This window comes from Muntiacus reevesi, chromosome 2 (assembly GCF_963930625.1).
Source record: "Muntiacus reevesi chromosome 2, mMunRee1.1, whole genome shotgun sequence".
In the NCBI taxonomy this organism is placed as follows: Eukaryota; Metazoa; Chordata; class Mammalia; order Artiodactyla; family Cervidae; genus Muntiacus; species Muntiacus reevesi.
The window spans coordinates 161480581-161495118 of NC_089250.1; the positions used below are offsets into that span (position 1 = coordinate 161480581).

The following is a 14538-nucleotide window of genomic DNA, read 5'->3' on the forward strand; positions in this document are numbered from 1 at the left end:
ACCACCAGGGAATTTCCAAGGATGAATTTCTAACCATCCCTATTTTCTGGGGAGTGAGGGAAACAAATAGGAAAGTTGGCACTTAGCAACCCATTGCTCTACTGTCAGAGGATATGGGTCAGGGTTCTATTGTTAAATGCGGTCTGATCACTGTGTATTCAGTCTTCCAGATGTATTGTGCAAACCACACATGTAATTTAAAAGTTACATTTTAAAAAGTAAAAAGAAACAAGTAACACTTTTTTTTTAAAAAAAATGAGCTGACTTTCTGAATACATTTAAAAGAATAAATAGTCCTTTCAATGGAGAGAAAAAGAACAGCCATTGCTCTGGCACAGAGTGGTAACACTAATTTTAACAATATATTTAACCCAATATGGGTTTCCCTTGTGGCTCAGATGGTAAAGAATCTGCCTGCAATGTGGGAGACCTGGCTTCGATCCCCGGGTTGGTCCCCAGGTTGGGAAGATCCCCTGGAGAAGGGAAAGGCTACCCACTCCATTATGGACTGTATAGTCTATGGAGTCACAAAGAGTCAGACACAACTGAGCGACTTTCACTTTAACCTAACATATAAAAATATTGTAATCTGTACAAATAATCCATGTGAAGACTATTATCTTTTTTAAACTAATTCTTCAAAATCTCAATTCAAATAGCACATCTCAATTCAAATAGCCACATTTCTAATGCTTAGTAACCACAGGTGGGAACAGCTACAAGATCAGGAGAGCTATAAGCACAGGAGAAATTGCGGCCTTCCTGGATTGAAAAAAAAACAATCAATGTGGTATTCAAACTCAAGGAGAATTTATTCAAAGGTGTTTTCAAGAATCAGTCCTTTAAGACTTCTCAGGTAAACTAAAGAATCTAGCTTCATAGCAAAGGTCAGATCAAGATTGTAGCTTGGTTTTAAATGACCTCAAGTTAACCATCATTGAAAGTCACTCAGTTGTGAACAACTCTTTGTGACCTCCATGGACTACACAGTCTGTAGAATTCTCCAGGCCAGAATAGTGGAGTGGGTAGCCTTTCCCTTCTTCAGGGAATCTTCCCAACCCAGGGATCGAACCCAGGACTCCTGCACTGTGGGCAGATTCTTTACCAGCTGAGCCACAAGGGAAGCCCAAGAATACTGGAGTAGGTAAGCCTATCCCTTCTCCAGGGGATCTTTCCAACCCAGGAATTGAACTGGGGTCTCCTGCACTGCAGACGGATTCTTTACCAACTGAGCTATCAGCGAAGCCACAGTAACCACCGTTAGGGCTCAGAGAAAAAAAGAGCTCAGGTCAGACACAGAAGTTACTTTACTGGAAACAGCAAACCAGGGTCTGGCCGGAAAGAGTCTGTAACTGTTCAAGCCTGAAAGCAAGTCTCAGGCTTCAAACTCATACCAACAGGAAGTAAACTGCCAAAGCTGTATTGCCCCTAATGAGGATGTACTTCCCAATGCCACTTCACTTATGGCCTTGGATGACCACGGTCAAGGAGGAGCCCCCCAGAGGGCAAAGCCAGGGCCAGTAAGGACTGTGGATGGTGGTGGGGGGTTATTTACAGAAAACCAAACCAGAGACAGCCAGGACTAACCACAAATATTCTCCACTGTCAGGGCAGGGGTGTTTTCAGTTTTTGCTTAGCAGGACTCAGTCATTTCTATGAAACAGGGATTACTGTGCTTTCCATTCCTCTTTGATTCCTAGCGGGAGTCTCCACTGCAGTTACCCTGTTCTTGCTGCACAACCCTCTGTCGAGTGTCTTGTAGTCACAGCTCCTGAGGAACCACATCCAGAATCACTGGGAAAAGCTGAGCTGCCCAGAGATCCTGGACTTTTAAGCTGAAGGCAGCTGGTTGCCACCCTTGGGGCATGAGTATGTTCCATTTGGGAAGAAGGCTTGGTAAATGGTGGCCAGAGGGATGGCTGGCATGGCAATTGTCATTTGCCCACCAAAACCTTCTTCCTCCTTTGTTATAGAACTGTAGTCACCAGAATTGTGGCTACCCAAGTGTGGAGTGTATTTCTCAGCTCTTCTTGTACCCAGAGGGAGTGCCTTTGTATCCTTCATTTCTGGATATAAATGTTGTTCTTGATGATTCCCTCCCCTGCATGTTCTGTCTTTTTTAGCAGAGCTCTTAAAATACAAACACTGGTTTTTCTTGCCTGGTACTCTAATTTTCTCAGGTTTCTTGCCTAGCTTCCATCTGTTTGTCTTTTTGTTTTCCTTTTTGAGAAAATTTCTTGTATTTATTTTCCTTATACTCACTTTCTTGATTGTTCCCTAAATATTTCTTTTCTTTCTTAAACAGCACCCTGATCCTGTTTCTTGGTTGCAGATCCCTCTGAAGATATTACCGATAGATTTTTTAAAAGTCCCTGCCTTCCTGTGTGGGTTATTTCTTCTACATTACCATTTCCTGTTCCTTTTGTGGGTTATGTTTGGATCACTGTCTTTTCAGGTTAATGACTCTTCTCAATCATGTGATAAATATACTTAAAGTGTGGGGACTGCCTCCCACCTGTGCTTGTTCTGATCATACCTGTCAGCCTGAATTAATACCCAGCATGTCACCTTGTATAGAAAGTAACACAAACCCTCCTCCAAAAGAATGGCCATTTCTGACATCGACAGAGCATGAGGCTGTTTGCCCACTACCCCCAAATTCCAAATCAGTCACATGTGAACTGATGCCTCCTACATCTCATTTTAAGCCCGGACTTCTTTCTTCAGTTTTAGAGCCATCTATCTAATTGCTGGGTATCTCCATTTTTATGTTCCATTTTGTCCTCCTGTTGCTCTGGGTTCCCTGGATCAGAAATTAGCACACTTTCCCTCCGGTCGCCTGTGCCTTGCCCGGTGGACCTGAGTATGGAAGAGAGGGTTGCTGTTCCCTAGTGTGTGAACTGTCAGGACTCTGCTGGTCTGGCCATCCTTGTATCCCCCATGTCTGGCACAAGGGCAAGTTCGCATAATAGAATTTGCTGAATGAATGCCTGAAAAAAAAAGTGTGGGGACTAAAAAGGTGTTTGGGAGCTCAGAGCAGGTAAATGGGTCTGGTGGTTATTTTTTGTCTAGATGAGTTTATTTTTATATGAATCAATTCAGTCACTCAGTCACGTCCAACTCTGCAACACCAAGGACTACAGCATGCCAGGCTTCTCTGTCCATCACCAACTCCCGGAGCTTGCTCAAACTCATGTCCATTGAGTTGGTGATGCCATCCAACCATCTCATCCTCTGTTGTGCCCTTCTCCTCCTGCCTTCATTCTTTCCCAGCATCAGGGTCTTTTCTAATCAGCCAGTTCTTCACCTTAGGTGGCCAAAGTATTGGAGTTTCAGTTTCAGCATCCATCCTTCCAATGAATATTCAGAACTGATTTCCTTTTGGATTGACTGATTGGATCTCCTTGCAGTCCAAGGGGCTCTCAAGAGTCTTCTCCAATACCACAGTTCAAAATTATTAATTTGTATAAAAATATTTATATGAATATTTCATGGAAATAGGAATGTAGCAAGAGGGTCTGGGTAGTAGGATAAAAAATTGTAAGTGGAGATTTGTAGGTGTTTCTCTATTTACATCTGGGATCAGGCTCTCCCAACATCGGGCTCAGCAGCAGCCCGTCTCTGCTGCCCCTATGCAGACCCACCCCTGGGCACACTTGGCGTTGCCCACAGGGCGGCAGGCGCAGCAGCTCTGACTGCGGGAGGTGCATTTGCAGGAGCAAATACTAAGAGTACCAGAGGCTCACGAGCACTCAGGGTTCATTTTGAGCTGAGTTGAGGCTAGATGTCCAAATCAGTGGCCAAGAAGAGACATTTGGGCTAGTGGCAGGGGAATTCTGGGCTAGCTGACTGTGAGCTAAATTATGGGGTGATCTGCCTGGCCTTCCCAGGTGGCTCAGGGGTAAAGAACCTGCTTGCCAATGCCAGAGACGCAGGTTTGATCCCTGTGTCTGGAAGATCCTCTGGAGGAGGAAATGGCAACCCACTCCAGTATTCTTGCCTGGAAAATCCCATGGACAGAAGAGCCTGGCGGGCTACAGTCCATGGCATTGCAAAGAGCTGGATGTGACTAAACAAGTGAGCACAGCACATGCTGCCTGGGCTGTCTTACTGGGGAGCCCTGATTTAATTATCTCTAGATGTTTCTTCACACAACCCCAAGAAGAGTCTTCTAACCTCCTGCTGAGAGGTTGAAGACCTGGCAGCTATTGTTTTGGGAGCTAAGTGGAAAATGGGGGTGGGATTGTGGAAGAGAGTGTTTTATTACCCAGTATGTACATATTTGCTCAATCTTCCTCCTGTCTTGGGCTTCCCTGGTGTCTCAGACAGTAAAGAATCTGCCTGCAATGCAGGAGACCCAGGTTTGATCCCTGGGTGGGGAAGATCCCTCGGAGAAGGGAATGGCAGCCAACTCCAATATTCTTGCCTGGGAAATCCATGGACAGAGGAGCCTGATGGACTACAGTCTAGGGTTGTGGAAGTGTTTTATTACTTAGTATGTACATAGTTGCTTAATCTTCCTTCTGTTTTACCTTGTCCAGAAGGAAAATTCAGTCTTTTTTCCTTTAAGGGGGATGGTCAGTAGTCTAGTTACTGAGAGCAGGGGGAGGGGGATCTGTTTAAAAAGTTTTCTCCAATTCTCCTAATTCCAGGACCTCTGTTTTCCACTGGACTGCCACTTCCAGAGGTGCCCGAGGTTATCAGGTCCTAAACTTTTTGGTGATCCTAGGGTGCAAATAATGTTGCCTTTGAGCTCTCCCCATTATTGGTTGGCTAAATCATCTTCTACTTGCCCTTTCTTTTTTTTGGTGCCTTTCAAAATCTTGTTGCTGTCAAATCTTCCCACGTTCTCCTCATCCATATGGGTGTATGCCTAAAAAAACAAACAACAACAACAACAACAACAAATCAAACAAACCCATTTGTGCTTTCAACTGAGTTTCAGGAAGAAAATGAAGATCCAGCAGCTCAGTCTGACATCTTTGCCCAGAAATCACTCCTATTTCTGTTCATTCCGACTGCAATTGCTCTACTTTGAATCACCATCATTGCTCAGCTGGTCACTGCAGCAGGCTGCCAACTGTTCTTTCTACTCTCAGGCTTGCTCTTTCCTTATCTATTTTATTACACTGAAGTCAGAGTGAACTTTCTGCAGAACAAATATTATTTCTCCACCCACCTTTAAGCCTTTCTTTCAGTCCCTTTTGTTCTTAACTTGTAAGGACCGTGTATCAGCTGGCCTTGATCTACTTTTCATTCTTATCTCCTGGCTTTCTCCCACTTGCTCACTGGGCTCCAGCCATGCTCTAACTCAGGTTTCTTTTATTACACTCAAATACGGCATCTTAAGGCATCCCTACATACTGTAATTTTATCTGTTAATTGTCTCTTACCACATCCTCCAACACCTCTCCGCCAGCTTTTCTGGTTAACTTCTACTCATTCACTTTCAGGTGTCAACTTAAGTATGTTTCCTTCAGGAAAGTCTTTCATGTGGCTCCAGACAAGGTGAGCCCTTTGTTGATGGTCTGATTGTTCTAAATACTTGCCATCCCTCCCCTAGAAAGGTTACAACTCCCTCTCCTGATGGTGTCAATATTCCACATAAGACACTTTTGGAAATTTTACAGTATCACTTTCATCACACCTTATTGTTATTGTGTTTAGTGTCTGTCTTCTTGACCAGACTGTAAGCTGCAAGAAGGAAACGTCCTGTGTCTATCTTATGTACCATGGTATCCCCAGCGTTTAGTACACCACCTTGACCACCTACAGTAATGGCAAAGACCCCTTGACCAAACTCTGCCATGGCTACTAACAGCTTAAGGCCATGTCCCCAGGATGAACCCTGTCCCCCTTAAAATGCCTGCATGAGGAAGTTCAACAATGCAGGGAGAATTGACAGTTCCTACCCAAACCAGGTGGTAGGTATGTAGGCCCCTGAATCTCCTTTAAGTAGTTACTTTAGAAAGTCCCAACTATAAATCTTCTTTCTGCCCCTTTGAGATATATATCTTTTGTCACCCAGAACTGTATCCTCAAGGACTTGACACCTCCTCCCAGCCTGGTGCATGCCAGCATGCATGCTACGTCACTTAGTCGTGTCTGACTCTTTGCGACCCCATGGACTGTAGCCCGCCAGGCTCCTCTGTCCGTGGGCTTCTCCAGGCGAGAATACTGGAGTGGGTTGCCATGCCCTCCTCCAGGGGATCTTTCTCACCCAGGGATCGAACCCACGTCTCACGTCTCTCGCATTGGCAGATGGGTTCTTTACCATTAGTGCCACCTGGGAAGCCTGGTGGGCACCCTGCTTTACCTTGTACCACTGCCTGTCATGAAGATACGGAAAGTTAACTCCTCCTCCATATAAATGCCAGTTAACAAACCTGGGTGGCCTAGTCACATGTACCAACCACCCACGGAACCCTTCAGTGCTTTCCTTTTTTTTAGACAGTAAGCATACTAGTTATTAAATTAAGTAATAAACAGGTAATATGTTAAAAAGCAGACATTATTTTCCCCACAAAGGTCCATCTAGTCAAAGCTATGGTTTTTCCAGTAGTCATGTATGGATGTGAGAGTTGGACCATAAAGAAACCTGAGCGCCAAAGAATTGATGCTTGGAGAAGGCTCTTGATGTGTTGGAGAAGACTCTTGAGAGTCCTCTGGACTTCAAGGAGATCCAACAAGTCAATCCTAAAGGAAATTAGTCCTAAATATTCATTGGAAGAACTAATGCTGAAGCTCCGATATTTTGGCTGCCTGTTTTGAAGAAATGACCCATTGGATAAGACTCTGATGCTGGGAAGGATTGAAGGTAGGAGGAGAAGGGGAGGGCAGAGGATGAGATGGTTGGATGGCATCACCGATTCGATAGACATGAGTTTGAGCAAGGTCTGGGAGGTGGTAATGGACAGGGAAGCCTGGCTGCTGCAGTCCATGGGGTTGCAAAGAGTTGGATACGACTGAGCGACTGAACTGGTGACAGCTGAGGGACATGATAGTTCCATTATTTCATAGCTTTCTTTGGGGTTTCTCCTATCGCTTTCTCTCACCCTCCAAGTTATGTTATTTTTTTCTTTCATAATCTAACTATATGAAAGATGATCATATCCAAATTATCCACAGTGTATTTTAGGATTAAACTAGTCAGATTATTGTAGACAGGTAAAGAGGTGGACACGACTTAGCCACTAAACCTTCACCGACGCTACAGAAAGCTGTTAAAAAGTCACACACCCAAACATCAATTCCCTCTTTTCGCTTTTTGGCTTAAAAATCTTCAAAAGTTTTACCATTTCTTTTTTTTTCCCCCCCTTCTGGTGAAAACAAAGAACCATCCAAAATTTATTCTCCAACAGACAGCAGCAGCAGGTAAAAACTACAGGGGTTTCTCTGCAGATCGTGCATTCACGAGACATTATTAGCTAACAAATGAGAAATCCTCTGGTGTATTTTCTGTAACAGTATCCACTAAGTTTTACCATTTCAATTTCTGGACCAATGACAAGAATTCAGTTCAGTGCAGAAAGTGGATGGGTAAGATGCGGATATTTGGTCAGAGTGGGTGAGTTGGTCTATACCTTGGCTACAAATGGCCCACACATCTCTAGTCCTCCCTCGGTCAGCTGCTAGCAATCTGTTACCTACACCTGCGGGCTTTCGCAGTTCCTCAAAATCTTACCTAGTTAAACGCTCCCGTGGGTACTTTATGGAAGCACACAGCGCCCCCCGCAACCCGAGACTTGCAGTGTCGATTCGTACTTGGATTCACGAACAGCAGCACCCCACCTCCCACGCTGCAGCCCCCTCTTCGGCCCCGCCCGGGCAGTGGCCGAAGGTGTCACGTGCTTGGACCCGGGCGCGAAGCCGGTGCCGCCATGTTACTTTCTGGCGGCCCCGTTGGAGAAGGCAAAGGGAAGCTGAGCGGCCGCCCGGAGTTCCGGTCCTTGTGCGCAAGTGCGGAAGTGTGTTGGCCCCGACAGCGCTCAGTTTCCGGCCGGTGGTTCCGCACCGGCCACCCGTAGACGTGTAACGGACGGTGGACCGCAGCCATGGCCGAGAGGAAACCTAACGGCGGCGGCGGCGCCGCCTCGGCTTCCTCGTCGGGCACTAACTTACTTTTCTCCTCCTCGGCCACGGAGTTCAGCTTCAACGTGCCCTTTATCCCAGTCACCCAAGCCGCCGCTGCCTCGGCCTCCCTGCTCTTGCCCGGAGGTAGTAAGGAGATGGGAGATCCGGTTGGGAAGGGTGGGCGGGGGCCCTGAGGTGAAGGGTCGGACAGGAGGTTGTTCCTTTGCCTGGATCCGACCCTCCACGACCTTCTCAGGGCAGTTAGTGGCCAGACTTGAGTAGCTTGGGGTCTTGGGGGCGGGGGCCAAGCTCTTCGTCGAAGGGACTGGTCAAGTGCTGGGCACTCCTGCACTGGCATTCCTCACGTTTTTGTTGAACATCTACTGGTCAGCCAGGCGCTTGCAGAGAAGGTAAAATAAATTAGTGCCCCCTCTCCTCGGATATAGTAGACTGTCTCTTCGGATACGCTCGTAATACTTGCAAAGCAGAGGTATAGAACACAGTCATCTTTCAAGGCCGTGCCTCATTTTCTTTTCTTTTTTTTTTTTTTCATTTTCTGTTAGAAGCTCTTGCTTGTTTTCTTAGGTACCCACTCCTATGTGCACCTTAGCACTTTGTACATATCTTTATTAGTGTCTACGGAGATTGCGTTTTCATGATTATGCGGCATAACCCAGAGCTGGTGTTTAGGAGCCCCGACTGTATTCCGACCCTAGCCCTGGCAATAACTTGCTGTGTGATCTCAGGCATGTTAGTTCACTCTCTGTGCTTCTTTTTCCATACATGTACAGCCTCCCAGGGCTGTCAGGAGAATTGAGTTGATTTTTGTGAAGCGCTGAATATAGCGTCTGGCCCATCATGTTGCGTAAACGTTTGTAAAGTGAGCGTGTCTGCCTGTTTATTTGGACTATGAGCTATATGAAGTTTGCAGCTATGACTTATTTACCTTTTTATTTCTAGAATCTTGTTTAGTGCCCAGCACATAGCTCCTCGGAAAATTGTGAATATTTTTCTCTTGAATAATTTATTCTTATTTGGAGGACCAAGGAAAGTTTCATGGAGAGGTGAAAAGGGGCGAACCCGGGCAGTACGTGATGGCTCTTCTCTGGTGTCATGTTTCTTCTTGGTGCTTACCACCTGACATGTCCACATCTTTGTTTATCTTGTCCTGCTAGCACAGTGAGCTCCGTGAGAGCAGGAGCTTATGCCTAGAACACTGCCTGGTATGCTGTAGGCAGATTTTTTTCTCTAGAAACTTGTTGAATGAGTGAAAAGGTGGAAGTTAGGAATATGTCTCGTTATGATAGTGTGGCTGAAAAGTTCCACCTTGCCATTTTTGGTGGAGGACCAGCATGGCTGGAGCAGAATGCTTTTGGAGGTTGCAGAAATAAATAAGGCTGTACATGGGGTTCTCTTATCATCCTCTGCTTCACAAATGTTTGGTTCATGCTCATGTTCCTTTAAAATATTTTGTTTGTGCCTGTCACTGTCAATAGATGGTAAACATCTTCCTTGTCTGGAGAAGGCAGTGGCACCCCACTCCGGTACTCTTGCCTGGAAAATCTCATGGACGGAGGAGCCTGGTAGGCTGCAGTCCATGGGGTCGCTCAGAGTCAGACACGACTGAGCGACTTCACTTTCACTTTTCACTTTCATGCATTGGAGAAGGAAATGGCAACCCAGTCCAGTGTTCTTGCCTGGAGAATCCCAGGGACGGCGGAGCCTGGTGGGCTGCAGTCCATGGGGTTGCACAGAGTCGGACATGAGTGAAGTGACTTAGCAGCAGCAGCAGCAGCAGCATCTTCCTTGTCAAGTACAGGGTAACTTACCTGTCTTGAAAGCTGTTGTTTCTTGGAGATGGTTTATTTTGTAATAAGAAAATTAATAAGGTTTAGAACTGAAATTCTTTAACAAAAGTCTTTCTGTCTTTAAAAAAGAGTTGATCATTGGAAGTCCATTCAGTGAATTTCCGGAGACCAAAGGAGAACCTGTGGCATTGGAAGCAGTGATGAATCAATGTCAGTGAAAGAGACATACAGGAAGCAGTTTCATTCACTCAGCAAACCTGGATCGAGCAGCTTGTTTGTCAGGCCCTGTTCCAGGTGTCAGAGAGACAGAGGAGCAGATAGCATTGTCCTCAATGACTGCACAGTTTTACAGACACTGTACCCAGCTGTGTAGGTAGTTGTGGTCCAGGTTTGTGATGGTTGGAAAGAGGGATTGATAGGCTGACTGACCAGGGAGCGGACATCCCTTAGACCTTCAGAACTTTACAGAGGAGGTGATTCTTGAGCTGAGTGTTGAAGGATACATAGAAATTAGGAAGTCTGGGGAGACAGGCATATGGAAAAGTCTGGAGGTGTGAGAGAAACCTGCAGATTTGGTGGGATTTCGAGGTAGGTGCTCACATTCTCTCTCTCTCCCCTCCAACTCTTTCCTTCTTGGCCAGTCCCCACCTCTCCCCACCCCCACCCCCCCCCCAAGTCCATGTGACTAGAGTGAATACAGGGGAGTGGCTCAAGTGGTTAGTGGGGGAACCATGTCATGAAGGGCCTCATACAGCACGTTGAGGAGTTCATAGTACATCCTGTGTGGTGTGTGGGTGCCCTTGAAGGGTTCTAAACAGGGCTGTGACATTAGAGATGTATTTCAGAGAGACTGGAGTTTTCTGAGATTGCACCAGAGGAGTAAAGCTGACTGTAGCAGAAGTGTCCAGTCAGTCCACCACTGTGATTCAGGCAGGAGTGAGTGGCACTCTAGCCCTGGTCAGCCATGTGGGATGTGAAGAGCAGGAAACAGAAGTAAGATTTTTACACCATCAAATTGTTGGGACTTAGTGACTCACTGAGGGCCAGACTGTCCAGTGTGCAGGCTCTTTATCTGTTCAGTTTCAGCTCCAAGATACAGCTCCACCTGGCATACAGTAGATACTTGTACTTCTTTAATTGAAGATCTAAATGATTAAATGGAAGAGAGGGAGGAGTCTCAGAGAGGAGGTTTCTGGTTTTCCTGTCTGGATGGATGTTGGTAGACATCCGCTGAGGTGGTGAGATTGTAAAAGGAGTACATGAAGGGGGACAGTTAAGATGACAGTCTAGGCTTACTAAGCTTGAGATGTATGTGTCTGAACCCGCCACAAGTACTGAGGAAGCAGTTGGAAAATAGGTACTGGGACACATACGATCAGTCTCAGTTTGGGACAGAGTTGGGAGTGTCACAAGTATACAGGTGCTTATTAAAGATACGGGTCTTAATGCCAAAGGTGTCCACATGTAATTAGAAAGTGCCCCTGTGGTGAGACTGGAAGCTTGATGAGATCAGTATTTTGTTTGTAAATGATGCTAATCAGAGAAAAGTTTCTTATATCAGATTGATCCCAAGTTGCTTTAAAAGATGAAGGATACCACAGAGGTTTTCCCCCTGCTTTCAGATGTTGAGAGATGAACTGAAGTCTGAGTCCAGGTGAGGTTCATGGGAATGAGGAGAGAGGATAGGAACTGGAAATGTATCAGAGAAGTAGAATGATAAAAGCAGAGAGGGGGCCTTGCTCAGGAAGTGATATTTTAATTACGAAGAAACAGTTCAGAGGGGTATTTTGAATAGTGGAGTATCTCAGTTAAGTTGATGTGGGAAATATAACTGGGAGCAGCCTAACAGCTGAAGGCCACATTCAGCAGTAGAGGTCAGGAAGGAGCTCAGAGCTTGAAAGGTCACACTTTGGCAGGTTTCAAGGACAGGGACCACAGCCTGCCTATGTGTTGGGAAGGGGTCCACCGTTCTCATCTGCTGTATGTCTCCAGTGGTGGGAGGTTAGAGAGATTTGAAGATAAGGGGTTGAGATGGGAGAAAGAAAAGATTGAGAAGAGAAAGGTGATGTTCTAAGCTAAGGACTCTTATAAGAGTTTCTAAGGAAAACTAGACAACTTTTTAGGCCGTGTAGAAGGAAAATATTATTTTACAACTTGGTAGCGAAAGAGAGAATAAAATAATATAGTTTGGTGCCAAAATACCCACAGTGAAGATCAAGTTTGACAAAGGGAAGTGAGGAGACCTTCCCTTTGTTAGAAATGACTTCTTTTTAGTGATTGTCATTCTCTAATGGCGAGTTACCTGGTTGTGATACTGTGTGGTTTTAGGGATGGTAATGAATGGTTGACCTACTTTGCCTCCGGAATGCCATCACCTCATGTTCACTTGTATAATGAGTGCTTTGTAGGTAAGAGCCCTGACACACCTCTTCTTGTCAACAGAGTTAATATCTGTACTTGAGTTTCTTGTCGTTGCTGTATAAATAAAGTTCTGTGTATTTGGGTAGCGGAATAATGTTTGAATTGTTTCTTACTAGGAAAAAAAATCATTCAAAACAACATCTAAAACTAGTAGGTACAAATTTTGCTTGCATTTTTGAAAAATTCTCCTATATACAAATATGGGCTTCCCTGGTGGCTCAGATGGTAAAGAATCTGCAGAAATGCAGGAAACCAGGGTTATAAACAAATATGTCTACATAATTTATACATATCTACCAAATAAATAGTATGTAACTATTTATGTTTATTTTAAAAGTATGGAAAGGTATGTATCAACGTATTAACAGCATTAACAGTGATTGTCCCTAGGAGGTGAGCTTATGAACGAGTTGCAAGGTTTCCCTCCTTTTGTTGTTTCTTACTGGTATTTTGTAGTTTTTCATTTCAAAGAAAAAAAGAAAAGCAAATTTTTCATTATTGTCTTTAGGGCAGAAGTGTAAGTTTGAACAACAAAATAAGAGGTATAATTGCTAGACCTGCCATATAGAATCTTATCCACAGAGTAACAGCATCCCTTTAAACTGTGTGTCCTCCTGTTCCCTTGCAGAGGATTCCACCGATGTGGGTGAGGAGGACAGCTTCCTTGGGCAGACTTCTGCTCACACATCTACCCCACAGACATTTAGTTACTTCTCTCAGGTATCAAGCAGTAGTGATCCTTTTGGGAATATTGGACAGTCCCCGTTAACAACTGCAGCAGCATCAGCTGGACAATCAGGCTACTCCAAGCCTCCAACGGCTCTGCCTTTTACAACTGGATCCCAAGATGTGTCGAATGCATTTTCATCATCCATTTCGAAGGCGCAATATGGTGCTCCACCTGCTTCACAAATGGGAATAAATCCTTACCTGCCTTCTCAGCCCAGTAATCTCCCTCCTTCGAATTTTGGGAGCCCACCACAAGGAACACCCCAACAAGGATACAATCCGTATCGCCACACGGCTATAAGCAGCAGGGCTAATCCTTACATTGCACCACCGCAGCTGCAGCAGTGCCAGACACCAGCCCATCCCTCCCATCCTCCACCCTCCGCACCCCCCGTTCAGATGTACCAGGTGCCTCCAGGATCTTTGCCACTGGTATGAAGACATGCTTTTATATCTTTATAAATTTGATATATATAATTTTAAAATTATATTCACTGTGATTCTAATCCCTCTCTCATTTTTACCTGTGCTTTGATGACAAATTATTTTCAGAGGGGTTTTTTTTTTTTTTTTTTGGTAAGCCAAATGTTTTGAAGTAAACAATCTTTTCAAAGTAGCTCATTGAATGGTTCACGTTTTAGGTTATATTTCTATTTATGGAAGTAATAATTGATTTAAATGCAGTAACTGTATGCCAGTATTACCAGATTTAATGTAAGATACCAGTAACAAATGTCGTATGGAGATGTGTGAGAGTCGACAAAACTATTATCGGCTTCTCTTTTTTAAATTATACTGTTCGATCAAAACGCTCAATTACTGGGACTAAAATTGATTACTCCAATAATTTATTTACATTTATAAAGTTTGGATCTAGACAGACTACCTCAGATAGATGATGGAATAACTTTTGCGTTGGGTAGATTTTATGAAATTCCTTTATGCTCCCCCCACCCTCCCAATTATTCAGCTGACTTCCAAAGGGAAGTGAAGTGAATAAGAAAAAGGGAAATGATTGGAAGGAAGAATCTTAAGAACCCAGTGTGGCAGGGATAATGGTACTGTAGTCAGTGGTGATAGAGAATAGGCTTCATTTTACCATCTAATCTTAATCATACCAGTACACAAACTCTTGGTAATGGTGGATTTCAGCAGATTGGTAGCATGTAATATAAGTTAGTATACTTGTTTGCTGATAAAATTTTGAAGAGTTCTGATTAAAATTTTTTTAAATGATAATTTTAAGTAAACCGTTGCAAAAATTAAAAAAAAAAAAAATAGGACAAAGAACACGCTAGTACTCTAACCCAGATTCCCTGTCATGAACATTTGTTCTCTCCTTCGTGAACTTGCACACTGACACGTTTTGGAGCATTCTCTCCTCCCCCGTTCCTTTCTCAAGCTGTATATGTGCAGTTTTGGGGGAAACACTTGATGATCAGTTACATACATTATAGGGCTTCCCTGGTGGCTCAGCTGGGGAAGAATCCACCTGCAATGCAGGAGA

General features: G+C 44.5%; 1 protein-coding gene across 2 annotated transcripts in view; it reads left to right on the plus strand.

Annotated features, from left to right (window-relative positions):
• Positions 1-7995: 7995 nt before the first annotated feature.
• The window catches only part of SEC23IP (SEC23 interacting protein), a 37916-nt gene continuing 31373 nt past the window's right edge, over positions 7996-14538 (plus strand). For both annotated transcript variants that reach the window (XM_065923445.1, XM_065923446.1), the window contains exons 1-2: positions 7996-8217; positions 12931-13463. In XM_065923445.1, coding sequence (XP_065779517.1) covers positions 8055-8217; positions 12931-13463 — 696 coding nt within the window. In that variant the 5' untranslated portion in view covers positions 7996-8054. The remainder of the gene's footprint in view (positions 8218-12930; positions 13464-14538) is intronic.